This window comes from Phodopus roborovskii, unplaced genomic scaffold (genome assembly GCF_943737965.1).
Source record: "Phodopus roborovskii unplaced genomic scaffold, PHOROB, whole genome shotgun sequence".
NCBI lineage: Eukaryota > Metazoa > Chordata > Mammalia > Rodentia > Cricetidae > Phodopus > Phodopus roborovskii.
The window spans coordinates 15,383,740-15,402,673 of NW_026126567.1; the positions used below are offsets into that span (position 1 = coordinate 15,383,740).

Genomic DNA, 18,934 nt, shown 5'->3' on the forward strand with positions numbered 1-18,934 from the left:
CCTGGTCCTCTTGCCTTCACCTTCCAGTGCTGTAATTATAGATTTGTAGTGTTGTTTTCCTAGTATAACCACCAAGAGATGGGACTGTGGGATTTCTTTGACAAGATGCTATTGCAAGCCTCTTTCTTTGTAAGTACTTCTGGGACCAGGCCTTTAAAGAAACGTGAGGTAGAAATTAGATGTCCTAATTTCTGTTAGAGCTGAGAGAAAGGATTCACATAAAATAAATGAAATAAAATTAACTAATGATGTGAAAACTCATAGAATAAAATACCACTGATATGAATTATTTGTATGTGGCTGATTATCTTCAAATTAGAAGCATCCTGAGCTTTTCTTGGACATCTTTGTCTCTGTTTTGACATCAATAAGACAGTAGAGAATGTGTGAACCACCATCTAGCATGTCAGTAACACATGTCACAATAACACATTTCTTAATTCATGATAAGTATTATTGCAGTCTCTGGCCAATTCTAAAGTTTTAAGCATGGGCAAGGAGATGTCTCAGGGCTTAAGAGTACTTGATGTTATTGCAGAGGACCCAAGTTTGGTTCCCAGTACCCACTTCAGAAAGAAAACATTTTAAATCACATTCTTGGAGCATTCAACACTTCTGGCATCCACAGTCACCTTTCTCTCTCTCTCTCTCTCTCTCTCTCTCTCTCTCTCTCTCTCTCTCTCTCTCTCACACACACACACACACACACACACACACACACACTTAAAAATAAAACATCTTTTCTTAAAGCGTTGTCTCTCACAGAGTGTAGCCATACAGCTTTACAACTGTCTGATTATCCAATTTCTCAGAAAGGCATTTCCTTTTCTTTTCTTTACCTCCATTCTAAGCATGCTTTCTCTGGTCCTGTCAGCTTCTTCCCTCTCCTTTCCTATTACGTACTTGGTCACTGTATTATCGTCTCCTATCTCCACCTCTCAAGTGCTGGACTTGTAGGCATACATCACCACACCTGGCTCCATGTGCATCTTCAAGATGCAAAAATGTGGAAAATAACTGAGCAAGACGACCCACCAAGAGAACTCAAGCCTGGTGCTTGGACCGCGAACAGAGTGGGTAGGCTGTAAGCCCCGTAGAAGAACCCAGTATTACTATTCTCCCAAAGGGACATGGGATTAAAGCACTAAGGACTTGCCTTAATACCCATATCATAATGCATCTCTCAACCCTCAGTGCTGCGCCTCCCAGTAGTAGATGGTGATCGACACACAGACTCACAACCGGTCGGCATGCAGAGAATAAGACTGTGGCGTGCTCAGCCCTAAATTCCACACCTATAATCCGCCACCTGCTGCCAGGTTTCAGGGACCATGGAGGAAGAGAGGGCAGAAAGACTGTAAGAGCCAGAGGAAGATAAAGACTGCTACAGTGGAGTCTTTTAAAGTGGAGGCAGGCCCACGGCACTCACCGAATCACAGCAGCTCCAGCTAAACAAGCCCTACACAAGCTCAAGCCACCTAAAAACCCCACCAAGGATGGGGGAGGGGCACGCATGCGCACAAACGCACTTGCGCGCAAACACACACACACACACACACACACACGCACACGCACACACGCACGCACGCACGCACGCACACACACACACACACCAGCTGCAGAATCACTGTCAATTTATGGCTGCCTGGGCAGGGAGACTCAGTTACACCCATGTAAATGCTGACAGTATGAAGTGCACTCAGTTTAAAAAAGAAAACTTGAAATTGAGAAGAAAAAAAAAAGTGAGGGCCCTATGGAAACACTGAAGGGCACAAGTGGGGTTAGATTTGATCAAAACATATTATGCACATGTAGACAATTCTTAAACAGTTTAAAAAAAAAAAAAAAAAGACCTGGACAAGGAAGCAAATTCTTTTAAGATGAGGGAACATCTGGAAGAGAATTAGGAAAAGGCCCCTACTGGAAAAGAAAGCAGAGTATGTATGTGGGGACTTCTGTTGTCCTTATGCTACCAACTGCAAAAAAGTGTCAGCCCCGGGTAGCCAGCCCCCAGCTCCACAGCTGGAACTCACAATGACCACAACACTCTTCCCAACTCATGGCTTTATTGTGTGTAACTCTTTCCTTGTTGGATCCCACTTTATCCAACACTACCATCTGATGTTGCGGGATATTACCCCCATTCTGCAGGGAAGGATGCTAAGGGCTGCTGGGGTTCACTAGCTTGCCCCAAGAGAATTCACTACAAAAACAGAAAAGAAGGTAAGTGTGGTAGCTGCCCGCCTACAATCCCAGAACTCGGGAGGCTGAGGCAGGAGGACTGTCATAAATTCTAGGTCAGACTGGGCTGTGTATTATGGAGGATGGCTCTGTCTCCCGAAAATGGAAAAGAAGTCTGAACATAAATCAAGCTGGAAATGAAACGTCTTTCACCCCCTACTCTTAGATTTCCCCACTTTTCATCACCTGCTCCTCACCGTGATGACCCAGAAGCAACGGAACAGTACAGAGATAAAGCAGGGGTAACCTGTGGAGGCTGTGCAGCAATCAGAGGCAGGAAGCCTGGCTGCCACCAAATGCCAGGGATCATGCAAGATGAGGGCATTTGGAACAGAAGAATCCATCGACAGTGAGGATGGCCAGACACCTGCCCCTCCATTAATTAGAACGAACACCAGGTATATGGCCACTTTGATCACTAAACCTAAGTATTATGTAACTTTGTTCTGTTGTTGTTGTGTCAAGACTGGGTCCCACGTGCTCACCCAGGCTGGCCTCAAACTTCACTAAGTATCCAAGGATGTTGAACGCCTATCCTTTCTGCCTCTGACTGGAGAATGCTGGGTTACAGACATGAGCCACAGGGTGGGTGGCCTGATTGATGGCTGGTTGTGAACTCCTGGCAACCTGGATTTGATCCTGGAACTTACGAAAACACAGAAGAAACGGCTCCTGAAATTTGTTCTTTGACCTCTACACTGGCACAGTGGTACACATAACCCCTACCTCCCCCCATACGTGGTAAGATTTCTTTAATTGCTCTAAAATAGTTGCAATAAAAAGTGAAATTGAATTTTCCAAGTCAATTTTAAATGATCAATACTTTCTCAGATTTTTGCTTTTTAAAGACAGGGCCTTGCTAGCCTTCCTACGTAGGCCAGGCTAACTTCAAATTTATAATCCTCTGTACTTCCCAAGTACTGGCATGGCAGGTCCATACCATAATAATACTCAAATTTGGATCTGACATTGCAGGCCTTCCCAAATAGAATTGTCTACAAAGAGGAGTCTGAGGCAAGAGATTAAGTTAATTGTCCCAAAGTCACAGAGTTAACTCATGGTGGAGGCAGAAGAAAGAAACCCTGGGGCAGTGTGTGGTTACATCCTGTGCTCTTCACAACCATCCAGGCCTTCTGGAAATATCTTACCAGCCTGAGAGTCAAAAGTGGTGGTGCAGAGAGAACACTAACGCCCATTCATCCAGGCAAGCCCTTGCAGATTGCTCACTAACACAGGAAGTCAGGGGTTAGAGTCTCAAAAGCACCCCATGACATATTTTCATCTTCATGGCCACTTTACAGATGAAGAAATAGCTCAGACAAGAAAATGCATTTGCCTGAGCTCGTCTACTCTGGCTAATCACATGGTGTGTACCAACACTTGTGTAAGCACTAACTCCACATAGCCCTACCAACACTGGTGTGAGCACAGCCTCTACATATCCCTCCTAATTAACACTGCAAGGTAAATTCCATTGTTACTCAGCCTTCTTACCTAAATAACTTGTCCAAGGCCCTATTCTAGCTAAGTAAAGGGCAAGGCCAATATTCACGCATGCTCAAAGCCCTCCTAAAAACAAAGGCATGGTAACACTTGGCTACATAAAGGTGCACTGCTGGGCTAAAGTGCAGCCTCTTGAAGGAGAAAGTGATTTGGGGACACAATGTTTGTAAACGAAATGAAAAGTAAGGAATCCCATCCAGAGAAGCCCTTTCAAACAGCAATGCAGTAACCAGCAAAGCATTAAACTATCAAGACAATCAGACTGAATCAGAAAAGCTTTATATCATCTTCTTAATTAAAACAATACTCTTGATGAAGGAAAATCCCCTTTTAATTCGGCCACACACTTGAATTTCAACAAGGAACCAAAATGCGTGATTTTTCCTTTTGTCACGCTAGACTATCATCCTACTTCCTCAAACTGAGCCCTGCAAAGCCTAGTGGTTTACCAGACCTCCAAGGACCTTGGCAAAATTCTCCTTCAAGTCTTGATATCCATTTAGAAATCGAAATAAGCCGGAAAAACAAAACAAAACAAAACAAAACAAAAAAAAAAAAAAAAAAAAAAAAAAAAAAAACACGCCAAGAACTAGGGGGAACTAGTGCAAGTCACATCGTCTTTCTGGTTGGGGACCAGGGGCTCGTGTTTCAAGTTCTGGCAGAAACGATGCAGAGCCGGATTCATTTTAACTGGCACTCGGATTTATGACCATAATACCGGCAGCTGCGGAAGCCCAAGCCTTAAGTATATGCCCAAGAAAAAGGAACAGGAAGCGATGGGAATGGCAAGGGAGCCCTGGAGGTCAGGGCTTGTTCCTGGATTTCTGAGATTGGGCAAGTGATAATTCTAGGAAAAGTGCGGGGCGATCGGCCAACTCCAGGGTCCCAAACGTGGGCCCTGAGCAAGGTACTTTCACGCCCCCTTGCGGACCCAAGTGACAACTGACGATGTGCCAATTAAGGGATAGGTAGAGGGCTCGAAAAGGTTTTCCAAAATGAACTGCAGAGCAGCCCTTCAAGGGACACGCAGAGATCCGCCCTGAAGTAAACTGAGACTCAAGGAAGGGAAGCACGCCTTGCTAGCAAGAAAAGCTGAACTGAAGGCAACCACGGAGCGAGCGCCTTTCATCTGGAAGTGCAGGGGCTGGGGTCCGGTCCAATCCGTTTGGGACCGAGCAGGCTAGGCTGTCATCAGGGAAACCTGGCAAGGAGACCACGCGCACGAGTGAGTGGTGGCGAGACCGCGGGACGCAGGGCTGCAGAAGCCCGGGCTGCACCATGCGCTCCCGGCATCGGTCCCTGCAGTCTTCCCCGAGCTGCTCGTCCCGGGGCTGCAGCCGCCAGGCACTCGCGCGGCTCGAACCAACCACCCCACGCGCCCGCCACGGTCCCCCCGCGCCCGCGTGTCTCGCCTGCCACAAGCCAGGTCGCGCGTGCTCTCCGGATCGCCGCGGGCACCGCCAGCAGTGCGACCCTGGAGCCCACCGACCGGGCGCCTCTCCTTACCGGAGCTGCTCCCCGGTGACCAGGACTTCAGCCATGCGTTCCAGCTCTCTCTGATGCGCCCCGCCACTCCCGCCGGTGGTGCTGTCGCTGCCACCACTGCCGCCGCCGCTGCCCTCCTCCATGCTCCCGACCGCGCCGCTGCCACACTCTGCCTTCGCTGTCCCGCCGGGTGCCTGGCTGGCGTTCAGATCAGTCTGCCCTCGTCGAGGCCACTCCGGCCATCTTTATTCCTGGCGGTCCCGTGGCTCAGACGCGATTGGTTGGTGTGGGAATCCCTGCGGGCAAGCTGAAGATTTGGGCGAGTCCGGACCTGGAACTTGGGCATGGGGGCGGGGCCAGGTCTCTCTCGTGGTCCGGGGGCGGGGCCAAGGAGAAAAATATAAACATCTGGGCGGGGCAGTGAGTTCTGTGGTGTGTTTCTTCAGGAGGTTGAGCGTTTCTCTCCTTTTATATTTCTTTCTTTCTTTCTTTTTTTTTTTTTACTCCCAAACTCATGCTGGGGACGTTTGCATTTTTACTGCATTTTTCCATAGCCAAGTTGCAAAGAATAAAAGTGAGAACAATATACTCCATCAATGAGCAATCGAGGATGTCGCTGAAGGGCATGCTACTGGTCTTGACCACTTTCCCTGAAGACAGCCTGCTTACTACCTTAAGTGGAGTCAGTAAAGCATCTCGGCCTAGGATTTAAAAAGACTAAGAATCTGGCTTCATTCCTCTGATTTCCTACCTAAATGCTCATAATTCTTTCTTACAATAATTGTAGCTAGCACCTGGCCCACACCTGGTGCATTAGAAGTGTTTCAGGTAGGTTGGTGCCTTCCTTAGTTTTTCCAGATCATAATCTGAGCATTGCCTTCCCTTGACATCCGGAAGGCGACTCGGAAGAATGAGGTAATTTCTCTCATGCAAGTAGGCAAGGTCACTCTAGATTTTAGGATTTGATTCAAAACAACTGCATCTTTCCAAGCATGGTGACACACCTGTGATCCCAGAACTCCAGAGGATGAGAGAGTGGGACGGTGAGTTTGAACCACTGATCTACAAAGGTGTCTTGTCTTGTAAAACAAACTTTAAAAAAAAAGTAGGCTACCTAACAAAATGGAGCAATACAGCAAAGAGTGAAGTTTGAAGTTAAATAGGTTTGAATGACACTGGTCTAAAATGTTCCATTTCTGGTTTGTAAGCTCCCACATAGCTGCAATTCAGAGGTTGTGTCTTTTGTGGTTGAATAAATATTTCGAAGTGTCTTTGAATTTCCCTTCTAAGAGATACAGGCACTTGTGTCTGTGTATCTTGACACAAATACTAGGACAGGAATAACTGTGACAAGATGCAGGAAGTGTCCATGCATCCCACATCACACGCTGTTATGTTACTTGACCAACCTAAAGACTAGGGTCTGACCCTTACTGATCACAAAAAAATAGAACAGATAACATTTTGCAAAGCCCAACCATTGGTAAACAAAACCATTGTAGTCCCATTTTAAGAGACGGATTAAGATATGTTGTTTGAGATAAAATCTTCCCATGTAGCCCAGGTTGACATTTAACTCAGGATCCCCTGCCTTAGCCTCCCAAGGAGCACTGAAGGTCATGTTCTGCTCTATTTTTTTTTCCCAAAAGGAAAACTCACAGTAATCTTTCTAGTGCTCTAAAATAAAATACCAGTCCTCATGGTTTACTGGAGTATTGCAAAAGTGTGTCGAGCTTTTATTTATGTTTGTGCTTTACCTAACACCATGAACCTTTTTTTATATTGTTTAATTTATTCTCACAAAACCTGGATAGGTATTAGTACTTCAAACATAAACGTGAAAGAATTCTTGGTCAAAGTTTCACAACTAAAAGTTAGGCAGTCCTTCAATACTTATTCTATAGATTTTCAAGGCTATGCTCAGCCAGATTACAGAAAGGAAATAAATCCTTTTAACAAAATGTCTTAGACAACCTCTTTAAACAGACAATATTTTAAAAGGTGGACCAAGAGAGACAGTTTTTAGTTAAATGTGATTTAACTAAAACTAGAGTCCCGTTTTGATAGTAAGAACATTAGTAACAATAATGGGGTAGATAGCTTAGACTTAATGAGAATAACAGCTGTCTGTTTCTCACATTTTTTGTTTGGTTTTGTACTTGGTTTTGTTTGGTTTGTTTGTGATAAGGTTTCTCTGTGTAGCCTGGCTGTCCTAGAAGTCAGAGGTCTGCACCATCATGCCCAACTGTTGTTTCTTGCCTTTTAAATCTTATACTTTTTTTTTTGGCATAGATGATTCATTCAACCATGCAATCTTGATCCGAATTCTATTGTTGTCTAACTTTGCAATCTTATACTAGCCACTAACTTTCTGTGGTTCTCAGTTTCTTATTGATAAAACAGGAAGAATAACTCTTACTTTCTAGGGATTGGTCTTGGATAGTTTTGAAATAATGGTTTTATTAAATAAAATTTTGAAATTCATTTTAATAACAAAATTTTCCATGTTTATATTTTTTTAAAAAATCAACATATTTTAAGGCTAAAAATTTTCTAGGCAGAAGAATAACTGACCTGAAAGGAAAAGTAACTTTTCATCTTATTTTTAGATTTAACTTTCTGAGACAGACTCTCATGAAACCAAGGCTGGCCTAGAACTCCTGATTTTCCTGCTTCCTCTTCTCAAGTACTGCTGAGCCTGGATATTTTCCTTGAACACCCCTCCCGTGTGTGTGTGTGTGTGTGTGTGTGTGTGCGCGCGCACACACACACATGCACGGATGAGATAACACCTTGTTGGAGTCAGTTCTTTCCTTCTACCATGTCAGTCTTGGGGCCTGAATTCAGGTTCTCAGGCTTGGCATCCAGTGCTTTTACCATCTAAGCCTTCTCCCCACCCCGTGAATTTACATCTTCTCAAGCATTAATGGAGTCCTAACTCTCTAGTCATCATACTTGTTATCGGTTTTGTGAACAGAAGAAACTGGTGCTTTAGAACACCCTGACCATGCATGAGCACAGGAGCCCCATGCATGCTGCCTCAGTCTCCATGCTCGTATGAGCTTCCCTCCTGGATTTAGAGGCCTTCGTTTTCTTGGTGCCCTCCATCCCCTCTGGCTCCAGCCCTCCTCTCTCTCAGTTTTCTGAGCTCAGTATGGAGGGATTTGATGGCTTGATGGAGACATCCCACTTAGGGCTGAGTATTATCCTCTCCAAACATTTTTTTTTGTTGTTGTTGTTGTTGTTGCTAGATGTGAGAAGGGGCTCATCTTTAGCAAGATGATGGTAAGGTCTGGAAATACATCTTTAGTGACAAAGAACTTGCCTAGCATGGCCAAGGATGTTGGTTTATCTGCCAAAACGAATAGGCTCTTATGTGAGACCTGAGAACCTGTATATTACAACAAACAAAAGACAAATGGCAGGAAATAAAAACTTACTGTAAAGATAGTGAAAAATAAGACATCCGTGCCTTCATGGTGTGGTATTTTGGTATTTTATTGTGTTGATTTGTCTTTTTTGTAAGGAAACATTATAAAAGAAACTGTTTTCTCCTTTTTAACCCTGATTACTGCACCAGACCATTTAATATACTGGTATGTGCTGCCATCTACTGATTACTTTTGCAATGCCACTAAATGATTGTAAATTGCCTGTGGAGAAATGGCTATCTCCCAGTCTATTTATTGAGGTGATACTGCCTTTTAGTGATCAGGTACTAGATATGATATATACCACATTTCTTTAGGGAAGTAACTCGCAAAGAATTGGATTGTCCCAAAGCCCGACTGTCTTTCTTAGGAGGTAATTTTTGCATGACTTTTTTTTTCTTTAACATAATACAGAATGGTCAGGAATGTGATTATTGTATGAATTGACAAAGAATTATGCCTTGTGCCATTCCAGTCTTAAACAGAGAAGGTTTGCCTTTGGGTAAAATGACTTTATTTGCCATTTGTTTGATATATGCATGGCAAACAGCATTTCAATTTATGTATGGTTGATGTCCATGGTCTCCACTGGCACATGCTGACATTGGAGACCTTGTCGGTGTCTATATGGTCTGTGCTGTCACCAGAAACCATGTCAATAAAAGTTCACAATCTGTGCTCCTCTTAACTATCAAGTGCAAGGAAGTTATTTCTGCAGTGGTATAGATGACTGTAGATTTACAGTTGTGAAGTAGGAGGCTTCTGTGTCAAACCCCCTCCAAATGAAAGTAATAGCCTAGACAGGAAAACATCAAACAGAACTCTTAAAATGGTTATGAAAGATAACTTTCTCAATGATGTCAAAACTTGAGGGAAAATGATTGGAAATGAAAACTCTGCTTTGTCATAGTTAATCGATGACAACTAACAGGTGAATAAGAGAAACTGTTAAGTACGTGTCCAAAAACAAAAATGATATCACATATGTTTTAGACTCAGTGAGTTCAAGCCAGCTCAGTGGTGAAATATTTTCTGAGGGTATTAAATACCCTGGGTTCAACCCCCAGTACCACACAAAGAGATCGAGAAAGGCGGACGATGAGCTGGTTCTCCGAGATCTCCTTGCACCTCCTCCTTCTGAGTTGTCATCATCCTTAGTTATTATCCTCCTTTTGTGGGTGTTTATTCTCAGACAGGGCTTTGCTATGCCCAAGCTGACCTCTAAGTCTTTCTGGAAATCACACTATCCAAATGTGTGTTGTTCCCCCAACCTCAGCCCCTGAGTGCTGAGACATGAGTTACTCTACCCAGAGAATTAAGGTCCTGTCATGAGCTGCCATATGACAGTGTGAAATCAGTTTTTCCTACTCTTTCTTCTCAGGCCATCTACATTATGTGAGCCTAGCATCCTCATCCTTCTCCATTGCAGAGTTTCTTCACCCAAGTTGAAGCAACAGCAAATACATTTTAAATTTGGATTTCCATATGGAAAATAGCATAGATTAAGAAGACATTAGATATTGTTGTAATTTAAGAAAAGCAGTGAACAAGAGAAAGACGCCATCTGGTAGGGTTCAAGCAGAGGGGTATTTTGTTTTTGTTTTTAAATTAGGGAAAGGGATCATTAAAAGGGGAAAGGGGAGGGGGAAGACCAGCCTCATATGCCTAGGCATAAAAATGGGTGGTTCATACTGTTCTTTGGGTCTTCTATTCACAGTGTGAATGAAAATTCCTGGAAAGAAGCTGTGTCTACAAATGCTGATGGACTGACTAGAATTTCAAAGACCTTGGAGATTTGGAATGTTGCAGTTCCAGAGCCTATTACAGTTTATCTTGGGCTATCTTTAACTCACTTGAGAGCCATTTCCTGTGTCCTTCTGTTTGAAACCTTTCATCTTGACTACAGATAAAGATCTTTGGGCATGTATTTAACAAAACCCCAATTTTTGAGTCATTAGATAACATGAGTCCTATAACCAGGAGTGACTTGTCTTGTGTGACCATCTACTTAATATTTCTACCAATGTGTTCTAAGAGTCTTGATTCATGACTTTCTTTGCTCTGCTTTTATACAAACGTCACAAAATTGCTTCCATATTGATACATGAAACTTGGGATAGACTAAATCTGTGTGTTCTGGGCCACAATCACTCATATTTGGCTCTAGAATAAACTATATTCTATTCCCTTTGAGGTACGAGCTATGTTTTTCCATTGACAATAGACTCCCATGTCATATAAAATGCTTATTAAATATGTACTTCATATTTTCACTTGACCTATTTTTTAATACAAGAATTTGAACTTTGGCCCTTCTAATGTTGAGGAGAGGTCTCAGTCTTTACTCCCACTACAAAACAGTGGGCTCGCCTTTTACCATTGGCTTACTCTGTAATTCCCAGATTATTTCTTGACTGTACCGTGTATTGTAAGTGATTTGAGATTGAAGGTTGCATTTCTCAAGTTTTATGTCATATAGGAACCTCCTTTAATCCCACTAGTTGAGAATAAAACCACTACCTACAGTTTAAAGCCAAATTTGAATCAAGTTTTAATTAAATGTTGGCCAGGTAGATAGGTTCTGGCCAGGTCCATACCCTGATTCATGAGAAAATGGCCCTGAATCAAATTTTTTGTGACTTAAGTATTTCCCATCAGGTCCAATCGGGAACAAGCATACATCCTGAGTATTTCCTGCCTGTGAACCTCCCACCTACATGTGGCCAAGCACATCCAGTGCAGATGGGTCAAACAGTTGTGCACAAATTCTGAACCTCCAAATCACCAGGAGACCTGTTCCAATGCAAAAGCAACGAGTCTTTTATTGTTTAACGTGTTAACTGTCTTAACTTGGTTCCCTCGTCCATCCAACACAGTGGTTGTCGTGAAAAGTACAAGAAGGGGGTCACCAGGCAGGGGATTTATTGGGGAGAGCAAGGGGTGTGTCGGGGTAGGCAACGGTCTCAGGATTGGTCCACTTTCGTGCTCAAGGGACCTGTCCTATGTTGATTGGTTAACTGGTTGCTATGGCCTATAGGCCCTCCCAAGGAGGTTGCTATGCTCTGCACACCACTGTTGACCATTGTTGCCATAAAGCAGTCCAGAGCCTGCCAGCTAACTTCTGATTGGTTCCTTGTCACATGGAGGGTATCTGACCTCCTAGTGGCTAGGTTAGGTCAGGTTCAGCAAGGTCAGACATGTGCTTCTTGAGTCTTTTCTGCAGCCTGTCCTGGCTGCTAAAGCAGGGGGCTGGGTGAGGATCAGGTCCCTTCAAGCAAACTTGTTTAGGGGGGTGAACACATGTGGCTTATTATCACCCATAAACAATAGCCTCAAGCATTTCAGGAACTATATGTCCTTGGTCAAGGAGCTTGCAAATCAGAGGCATTTTTGTTCCATGACTCTCAAGGCATAGTAATTAAAACTTAAAACGTGGGCTATCACACTTGCAGCTAGATTTATCAAAAAGGGATTGTATTAGTTACATTTCTATTGCTGTGATTAAATACTGTGGCCAAGGTTGGAAAAGGAAGGGTTTATTTGGTGCTTACAGTTCCAGAGGTTGTAAGAGTCCAGGATGGCAGCAAGTGGCAGGTAAGTCAGCAATAACAGAAGCTGCCCCTCACATCTTGGACCTCAAGGAGGAAGCTGAGAAGGCCAGTGAGGAAAGGACTCTGAATTCTCAAAGATCACCCCAGTGGCCCACTTCCTCTAATAAAGCCACACTCTTCTAAGCCTCTCCAAAAGGCATCACCAATTGGGTAACATTTCATTCAGTCTACCACAGAGGCTTTGGTGAGTGTCTGGTCCCCCTAGAAATTCCTTTTTCCAAGGTTGGTCAGTTAGACAAAAGCCTGCAATTCCCTTGGGACTTGGAGGAAGTTTTTATTTGCTAAAAGGGAGTCATTTTCCTTATCTCAGGCAGGAGGAAAAGGTGACTCTTCCATTAACATATGACTATGGTGCATACTAACTTCTGCACCCTAGCCTCTAGGCTCCCTGATCTCAAGCCCCACCCCAGCTCACAAAATCCCTTTCTCCTGTGATGTGGGATATCCTTCTATATGCTACAAATATATGTTGCTTTTATTGGCTGATGGATAAATCTGCTTTGGCCTATGGCAAGGCAGAGCATAGCTATGTAGGAAATCCAAGCAGAGATACAGGGAGAAAGAAGGGGGAGTCAGGGGGATGCCATCCAGCTGCCAAAGGAGAAAGCTGTTTGAGCATTGACAGTAAGATATGGGACATGTGGTGATACATGGATTAATAAAAATTGGCTAATTTAAATTAAGAGTTAGCAATAATAGCGTGAGTAATTGACCAAGCAATTATAATTAATATTAATCATCTGAGTGATTATATAGGTGGCTGCAGGGCCAAATGGGGCACATAAAAGCTTCCGGCTGCAACATGGAGCTCTCCAATTTCCATAGTACCTAAGAAAGTTAAAATAAATAAAAGGTTCTAGGCTCACAAAATGTTAAATTAAGATATAATTGCATCACTTTCTCTTTTTCTTTCCACCTTTCAAACCCCCCCCCCATGTCCCCTTCCACCTTCTCAAATTGATGGCCTCTTTTTCTTTGACTATTGTCTTATGTCTATAAAATCATATAAATACTGACTGAGTCTATTTAGTGTGGCTTGGGTATATAGGATTTCAAGACTGACCACTTTGTATTGGATATCCAATTAGCATGTTCACCATTGGGAGAGGCTAATTTCCCCTCTTCCAGCAGTCATTAGTCGCTGATAATTCCCAGGGTTTGGGAATGTAAGATTGCATGTCTACTGATTGTTACCAGGGTTTCCCCCCCCCCCCCAGCCTGGTCCCACAGCCTCACCAGCCTCAAGTAATACACAAAGACGGCACTGTATTAGATATAATGCTGTTAGCCTGTTACTAGCATTTCTTATTGGCTAGCTAGCTCTGTCTTAAATATTAACCCATTTCTATCAATCTAAGTATTTCCACGTGGACTCATCTTACCAGAGAGAGGATCCAGAGTTTTACCCTGTTGGTCCTACATGTTAAATCTCCTCCCTACTACTTCCCGCATCCTCCTCGTCTCCTAGTCCCACCTATCTTGCTTTCCTATTGGTCAACAGTGCTTTATTGGTTAACAAATACGAAAAGCATGTTTACAGAATGACATCTCCCATCATATTGATATTGTCGTTGTCTAGGCAGTTATATTGTATCTGGGCATAGCTTCCCTATCATTTGTAGGAAAGTCTCACAGCAGACTTCACAGACCTCTGGCTCTTACGATCTTTCCACTCTTTCTTTTCATGTTTCCTTAAGCGTAGGTGCAAGAGTTCTGTTGGAGATGCATGTATTAAGGTTGGGCTCCCCACAATCCACTGATCTCTGCATTATGACCGGTTTTCTTTAATGGTCTATGCTCCAAAGAGAAGCTTGCTGGGTGAGGGATGAGAGCGACACAGGCCGTAGGTGATGGGGATGTCCTTCTGTATATATGTTTCTCTTACTGGTTGATGAATAAAACACTGACCAGTAGCTGTGTACAGGCAGAAGGAGTAACATGCTGGGGCATTACCGGGTAAGCCAAGAGCATGTGGAAATACTTAGATGAATAGAAATGGGTTAATAATTAAGAGAGAGCTAGCCAGTAAGAAGCCCTAACCATCAGTCAAATAGTTTGTAAATTAATATAAGTCTTTGTGTATTTATTTGGGGCTAGTAGGCTATAGGACCAGGCAGAACAGAAACTTTCATGTACATGCAGGTATAAGGATACATTTTAGAATGCAGTTAAGAATTATATTGATCTGGTAGGTTCTCTTCTAAGATCTATGTCCTCAGTAGCCCCGGGTAGTTGGCTAGGTATCTAGTACCAGGCATGATGTCCTTCCTATTGATTAGATACAGGTTGAATCTTCCGAGTTCTGTGTCTGAAATATGTAGTCTCTTCAGCAGTAGGAACTCACTTCCAGTCTCTGAGAGGCAACCAAGAGCAAGGACAATAGCCTATATTGTTTTGGGAATCACTTGGATTACCCCAATCAGCAACTCGTATAGAGGCTTTCCATGCCTGGCATTGGGGTTTTTGTTAGATAGTCTATGGCTTCTGGGAGTGTGGCCCATTGTCAGCCCAAGTGGCATAACTTCATCACACACACACACACACACACACACACACACACACACACACAGTATACTTTTAGATAAATATAAAAAATACAATTCCTTGCTTAATAATGTTCATTGCCATTCAATTCACACTACTTAGGAAATAGAACAACCTTACTGTCCTTCAACAGATGAATGGATAATAGGAATGTGGGACACAGGCACAATGGAATACTTTTCCTTCGTGAAGAAACATGTAGTTCACAGGTAAATGGATAGAACTACAAAAGATCATATTGGGTGAGGTAACCCAGACCCAGCAAGACAAACATCACATGTTTTTTTTCTCTCATCTAAGGCTCTTAGCTCCAACCTTCAGATGTGAGTACATAATCCAAAGTAGCTGCAGAAACCAGGAGAGTAAAAATGAACTGGGGGAGGGAGGGACGACTGGAAGAGAATGATGCAGGAGATAAGAAGGAATAAACGGGAAATTTGAGGGTGGGGGTTTTAGTTGGGGAGGTGGAAGGTGATCGGTACGGAAGGAGAAGAAGGGAGGAGGGTTAAACAACATTAGCAGTGTTTATCAAAGCCTCAAGCAATTGTATCACTTAAAAACACGTGACAATTACATACATGTACAGAATGCACTGTGGTGATATTCACCCCTCTCTTATTACCCTCCCTTCTTCTAGCCAAGCCTCTTTCCCCCATATCTTTATGGGGTGGGGTCAGGTCAGGCTTTTGCAGGTAGCTGCGTGTATTCGTGGTTATGATGGTCATGTCATATCCAGAAGGCAGCATGCCGGTTCAGTCCGGTTCATCCTCCAGCTCTTCCCGTCTTTCCACTCCATCTCCTGTGGCCCCTGTTCTGGAGGGAGTGATGCGGATGTCTTCTGTAGCTCTCAGCATAGACCCTGGCTGTCTTGTTGATGATGGAGAACAAGTGAACGGAGCAGATCTGTCTGGACAAATGAAGCAATACCACCATCTAGTGGGCAAATCCGCAATTGTTCTACGAGCAAAATTAATTTTTTGTTTTAGTTTTGATTTTTCGAGACAAGAAAAATTCTCATACACAAATATATTTTAATGATGTGAAATTTAAATCATCCTATAATCCTTTTCCTAATAATTATTAATTAATTAATTTTACGTCCTGGCCACAGCCTCCCACTCTCTCTCACTTCCCGTCCATTCCCTCCATCCACCCCTCCTCCATATTCAACAAGCAAAACTTTTAACGGCATTTATCAGAAGATATCTCCATAAGGTGGAGCAGATACCAAGACACTAAGACGCTACTTGATTCTGTTTCTCCCAGACCTCAATTCTTGCCATTGACATGTTTTTTTTTCCCCCCTCAGAGCTGGGGTTTCCAGCCAGAGCCTTTCCATGCTAGACAACCTGTCCATCATGGAGCTACACCCCGACCCTATCATTCATTATTTTTTTTAAATTGTACTTTATTAGCATATATTAATTACAGGTAATAATAGGTTTCATTATGACATTTCCACACATGAACATAATGCAGTTTGAGCATATTTAACCCTCCCCGTTACCTTCTGTGGTAGTTTGAATAAGAGATGTTCCCATAGTCTTGAGCATTCCCACAGTTGGTGGTACTGTTTGAGGAGGTTTAGGAGGTGTGATCTTGCTAGAGGAAATATGTCATGGGCGGAGAACTTTGAGAGTAAAAAGCCTTGCTCGCCTGGATTTTGATCATTCTGCTTCAAGATGTGAGCTCTGAGTTTCCTGTCCCAGGTGCCTTGCCCCACCCTGCCATCACAGGTGATTAGCCCTCTGGAATCCTCAGCCTGAATCAACCAGTTCTTCTATGAGCTGCCTTGATTATCCTGCTTTGTCACGGAACAGAAAAGTAAGGAATACACTCTCTCTTGTCCCTTATCCACTCTGATTTCCTCCCTCCTCCTAACTATCCTCTCTTCTATCACCCCCCCCCCCCGGCCTTGTCCTATGTGACCCAGTGAAGCTCTCTAGAGTTACTTACAGGAGTATGGACAAGAGGTTAATTACTTACATGAGTATGAGCAGTTTATCAATGGCTACACCACTAAAGAAAATGTCTCTTCTTCCCCAAGCAACCACTAGCTACCTACAAATCCTCAGAGAGGGGTAGGAACCTCCTGAGTCCCCACCTTCTAGGACAAGATGCCGGTGAGCCCAATCTTGTATAGGTATTGCAGGGCAGGGAATCACCCCTGCCGTGAGTTTAAGAGTGTGCCATGGCCATGCCGCGCCCAGAAAGCAGCATTCCACAACACTCCAGGTTATCCTCTGGTCCTTACCTTCTTTCTACCTCCTTTTCCTTCCCTTGGAAGGATTAACACAGATGCCATATTTATTGCCAAACATTCAGCACTGTGATCAACAACAAATCTCTGCAGTCACCTCTGTGACAAAAGCTGAGAGTAAATCTACATCAGTGAGCATAGCTGTCTGGAAGGCAGTTTCATAGGCACACCATGTCCACTTAAATCAGCAACAGCAGTGGTTTCCCCATGAGATCCTAAGACCCCCAAACATGGGCGTTTGGACCAGGTTCACAGTACCAACATGAATTCTTTTCTGTGCAACAAGCTTCACTTCCAATCAGAAGGAGGTTGGCTACCTCATGACAGACTTGCCACTATAGTGCATATCTTGTCTAGCTGGTTGGTAACATGGCAACCAAGGGGCCATGGCTGTTGATGACAATTCTCTGTCTCCAGCATCCCGTGTTACTACCCTTTGAAACAATCATCCAATTTTAATAGAGAACCCCAAGTTGAACTTGCAGGAAGCGAAATAAGATGGGTAATTTGGGTTGTCAACTGGAGGGAATTTAGAATCACCCTGGAAAGAAACCTCCGGGTATGTCAGTGAAGGGTTTTCTAGATTAGGTTAACTGAGGAGGGACGATCCATCCTAAATGTGGGCAGTACCATCTCCTGGGCTGCAGCCTCCTGACTGCAGGTGAAATAGGACCAGTCTCTGCTTGCTGCTGTCACCACACCTTTCTCTAAGGAGCTGGACTATGTCCCCTTTGGATTTCAAGCCAAAATAAATCTGTCCTGAACTTACTTTTGTGAGGGTATTTTGTTGCAGCAATAGGAAAATTTACTTGGCCTCATTAAGTAGAAATGAAATTATTTGGTGGGCAGTGGTGGCTCATGGCTTTAACTCCAGTACTTGGGAGGCAGAGGCAGGCAGATCTCTGTGCATTTGAGGCCAGACTGGTCTACAGAGCTAGTTCCAGAACAGCCAGGGCCATTACACAGAGAAACCCTGTCTCCAAAAACTGAAACAGAGAGAGAGAGAGAGAGAGAGAGAGAGAGAGAGAGAGAGAGAGAGAGAGAGGAAATGAAATGCTAGATGTCACCTTGAGGAATTAGAATTCCAAGCCAGACATATATATTGAAAATTTCCCAGTTCTCCCTATCCTCTACAATTTCTGGTTGCAGGAAATGCCACTTTGGTTTTTGGAGACAGTGTTCCTCTGTCCTGGCTGTCCTGGAACTAGCTCTGTAGATCAGGTTGGCCTCGAACTCAAGTATGCACTTGCCTCTGCTGGGATTAAAGGCATGCACCACCACCACCTAGATACATTTTTTGTTTTATTATTATTGTGTGTGTGGTGCACACTTGTTAAGGCACATGGAGGTCAGAGGACCACTTTGGGAAGTTGCTTCTCTCCTTCTAACTGTGGATTCTGGGGACTAAACTCAGGTCATCAGGCTTGGCAGTGAGCACCTTTAACTGCTGAGCCATCTCGGCAGCCTGAATGTTTCCACTTTAATTTCACTTTCAATGGTTGGTTATCTTCCAAATAGTATTTTGTATTATTATTGTGTGTTTGTAAGTGGTATGCGAAAGTATGGGTGGCTGTGTGCCATGGTGAGTGGGTACAATTCAAAGGACAACTTTTGGGAGTTGGGTCCTTCCACTGTTTTGGGGGGACTGAAGTCAGGTCATTAGGACTGCATGGCAAGCACTTACAACATTGAGCCATCTCACTGGTACCCAGTAATAAATTCTCAACTTTCATGTTCAGTACATTGTTCCATCATTTTCCGTATGGGTTCAGATTTTTGCTTTTTCAGACGGGGTCTCTCTATGTAGCTTTGGCTGGCTTGGAGCTCACTATGTAGACCAGGCTAAGAAGTCCACCTTC

At 43.6% G+C, this 18,934-nt stretch overlaps 1 protein-coding gene across 1 annotated transcript in view; it reads right to left on the reverse strand.

Annotated features, from left to right (window-relative positions):
- Window positions 1–5,532, reverse strand: part of Deptor (DEP domain containing MTOR interacting protein) — a 129,998-nt gene extending 124,466 nt beyond the window's left edge. Inside the window, exon 1 of the mRNA XM_051202655.1 lies at window positions 5,251–5,532. Coding sequence (XP_051058612.1) covers window positions 5,251–5,372 — 122 coding nt within the window. The 5' untranslated portion in view covers window positions 5,373–5,532. The remainder of the gene's footprint in view (window positions 1–5,250) is intronic.
- Window positions 5,533–18,934: the final 13,402 nt, after the last annotated feature.